The sequence below is a fragment of the Dendrobates tinctorius genome, unplaced genomic scaffold (assembly GCF_039654945.1).
Source record: "Dendrobates tinctorius isolate UK_male_01 unplaced genomic scaffold, ASM3965494v1 ptg000064l, whole genome shotgun sequence".
NCBI lineage: Eukaryota > Metazoa > Chordata > Amphibia > Anura > Dendrobatidae > Dendrobates > Dendrobates tinctorius.
Genome location: NW_027361732.1, coordinates 13,552,501 through 13,556,256, shown reverse-complemented (window position 1 = coordinate 13,556,256; position 3,756 = coordinate 13,552,501). Strand labels below are relative to the sequence as shown.

At 47.4% G+C, this 3,756-nt stretch overlaps 1 protein-coding gene across 1 annotated transcript in view; it reads left to right on the top strand.

Annotated features, from left to right (window-relative positions):
- The first annotated feature begins 288 nt into the window (after window positions 1–288).
- Window positions 289–3,756, top strand: part of TNFSF11 (TNF superfamily member 11) — a 62,473-nt gene continuing 59,005 nt past the window's right edge. Inside the window, exon 1 of the mRNA XM_073580309.1 lies at window positions 289–495. Coding sequence (XP_073436410.1) covers window positions 331–495 — 165 coding nt within the window. The 5' untranslated portion in view covers window positions 289–330. The remainder of the gene's footprint in view (window positions 496–3,756) is intronic.

Below are 3,756 nucleotides of genomic sequence, written 5' to 3'. Positions count from 1 at the left end.
GTACAGCGCAGGGTCACTCCTGGCACACGTGTGTACAGCGCAGGGTCACTCCTGGCACACCCGTGTACAGCGCAGGGTCACTCCTGGCACACTATAGCGCTCAGTTCCTCCAGTACTGCAGCGCTCGCCTCTCACTCCCCTCAGTAATGAGCGGGGAACCCCGCAGTCCCTGTGCCCTCCTCAGCAGTGTACGCAGGACTCCATGGTGCTAGCCCCGCCCCGGCTCCTCCCCCTGCAGGTACTCTTATCACAGCTGGAGCCGGGCGCTGAGCTGCCAGTCTGGTGGTGACAACGCTGGGTGTTGCGGCTCCTCCTGTGAACGCTGCGGGGATGAGCCCCAGCCGGTACCTGCCGGGGGCAGCGGAGCTTGGGGGTCCCCTGGAGATCCGTGACAGACCGCACACCTTTCCCAGGTCTGTGTTTATTGCTCTCCTGCTCCTGGCACTGCTACAGGTTGGCTGCACGTTGGGCTTATTCTTCTACGTCAAGGCACAGGTAATGTACGGGAAGCTGTAGAGAGGTGTTGCTGCAGCATGTGGTGTGACTAGAGGGCATTTTGGGAAACTTTACCATATAATAAGTCTCTATGAGCCGGAGAATGACGTTACTTCGCTGCACTTGCTATGTCTTCAGCCTAGTGCCAGCTCTCTGCATGGGACATGTCATCCCTATGGCTGCTGTTAGCAAGTAATGACAGCCCATCCTGCGTGTCCCTAAGGCCTCATTCACACTTCGTGTTTCATCTCCTGCGCCAAAAACGTATCCCAGTGTCGTCAGTGTTCTTGTTGGGATTTCCATCAGAGTTCAGTCAGCGTTTCATCAGTTTTCTCAGATTCTCGAGCTTCTCCCTGAATCCGCCCCGGCTGTGAGGCCCGTGGATGGCATCTGAGGGCTGTCCGAGTTTAGTTTTCTCATGGACCTCTAGACTTGCCTTGGCCGGTTTCAATTGACACTGATGAAAATCTTTTTTGTCTCTGGGATTTTGTGCAGACCGCTCAGTCCACCAAAATACACGGACACGTGAACGGCTCCATAGACCGTCATAGGTGCGAGCGCTTTCTGTGTAAAATGTGGATGGAACTCGTACACGAAAAACCCATGTCTGAATGAGGCCTTACAGGAACCATTTCTTTGTTGCAAATGGTGCTGTAATTATTATGACAACGATAAGACGTAATTGAACGAATATGTAACAATACTGTACGTGTGCAGCCGTTGGAAGAGTTCTCCATCCAGAAAATCACAGCCATCTATGCATGTTATGCCGCTTTAACGACCAGTATCCCATTGCATAACGCATCTCCTTGTAAGGATATGATTCTTAACAGCTGATATTTTTGTGCAATTTTATCCATTCAGCATCTGTTTTTTCAACATATGCGTTGCGGGTGACTCTCCCCTTCCCCTCCTTATATTTGTATTATTCATTAAACATTTTCTAATTTCATAATATTTGGACTTTTGATCGTTTTTTTTCAGCTGTTAAGTATATTGATTTGCGATTAGTCCCACAACAGTCCTCTTTCATCAGTATCACTGGTATAATTGAGCATTATCTTGTGGGTATACTTTTGTGTATGTGATGTACTTCACGAGATATTTACAAGGATATGATTCTGTAGAATACATAGTTACTAATATATCAGGACTGTAAGTAAAGTTCTTAAGAGTACAAAAGTGTGAAGGATAAGCTGCGGGTCACATATGGAAAGACATTGCGTGTAAAGTCCTCTATATCCAGGAGGTCGGGTGTACAGCAGCGCGCTGGGTGTTCATAGATTTTCCTGATTTATATTTACGATTTAATCAGAATTGATCAGACACATACGAAGTTCTGGATGGAATCTGTGACATCCTCATTACCCATTCAGGTCTGCTCTGTTCTATTTCCAGTGATTACTTGAATATGTTGTGTGGCTTGCCCCACATAGCCCGTGTCGGGTCCTGACACCGATCATAATACACAGTCAGTATACACTCACTGGCCACTTTATTAGGTACACCTGTCCAACTGTGTGTTAAGACTTAATTTCTAATCAGCCAATCACATGGCGGCAACTCAGTGCATTTAGGCATGTAGACATGGTCAAGACAATCTCCTGCAGTTCAAACCGAGCATCAGTATGGGGAAGAAAGGTGATTTGAGTGCCTTTGAACGTGGCATGATTGTTGGTGCCAGAAGGGCTGGTCTGAGTATTTCAGAAACTGCTGATCTACTGGGATTTTCCACGCACAACCATCTCTAGGGTTTACAGAGAATGGTCCGAAAAAGAAAAAAAATCCAGTTCTGTGGCCGGAAATGCCTTGTTGATGCCAGAGGTCAGAGGAGAATGGGCAGACTGGTTCGAGCTGATAGAAAGGCAACAGTGACTCAAATTGCCACCCGTTACAACCAAGGTAGGCAGAAGAGCATCTCTGAACGCACAGTGCGTCGAACTTTGAGGCAGATGGGCTACAGCAGCAGAAGACCACACCGGGTACCACTCCTCTCAGCTAAGAACAGGAAACTGAGGCTACAATTTGCACAAGCTCATCGAAATTGGACAGTAGAAGATTGGAAAAACGTTGCCTGGTCTGATGAGTCTCGATTTCTGCTGCGACATTCGGATGGTAGGGTCAGAATTTGGCGTAAACAACATGAAAGCATGGATCCATCCTGCCTTGTATCAACGGTTCAGGCTGGTGGTGGTGGTGTCATGGTGTGGGGAATTTTTTCTTGGCACTCTTTGGGCCCCTTGGTACCAATTGAGCATCGTTGCAACGCCACAGCCTACCTGAGTATTGTTGCTGACCATGTCCATCCCTTTATGACCACAATGTACCCAACATCTGATGGCTACTTTCAGCAGGATAATGCGCCATGTCATAAAGCTCGAATCATCTCAGATTGGTTTCTTGAACATGACAATGAGTTCACTGTACTCAAATGGCCTCCTCAGTCACCAGATCTCAATCCAATAGAGCATCTTTGGGATGTGGTGGAACGGGAGATTCGCATCAGGGATGTGCAGCTGACAAATCTGCGCCAACTGTGTGATGCCATCATGTCAATATGGTCCAAAATCTCTGAGGAATGCTTCCAGCACCTTGTTGAATCTCTGCCACGAAGAATTGAGGCAGTTCTGAAGGCAAAAGGGGGTCCAACCCGTTACTAGCATGGTGTACCTAATAAAGTGGCCAGTGAGTGTATGTGATGTCTTTGTATTTCATAGAATACCTACTTCTTCTTTCTCAGAATTTTACATTACTCTTGAAATGAAATTTCGGTAGCGTTTGACTTCCGTTTGATCATGTAGTTGTAGTATTCTGTGTATGGGAAGCTGCTGTGTAGAAGGAGAGCAAACGCAGGCTCTTGTTCCCTTTGGTTACAGAGGTTTACTGGTAACCATCATTATTTGTAAACTTTGTAGTCCTAGTTGGCAAAACCTATGCTAAGGCACTTGCCTCACAGCTCTTAGGCTATGTGCACACGTTGCAGATTCACCTGCTGGTTTTTCCGCGCGGATCCGCAGGTAAAGTGACCTGCAATTTAGTCTGCGGTTTCACACCTCTACTATGTTAAAGGTGTGAAACCGCTGCGGAATCCGCCCAAACAATTGACATGCTGCGCAGAAAAAAACGCAGCGTGGGCACAGCGGTTTTGAAAAGCCATAGGGTTACATGGTACTGTACCATGTCTGCGGAACTGCTGCGTTTCCGCAGGGCCAAAACCGCTGCGGAAACACAGCAGAATCCACAACGTGTGCACACAGCCTA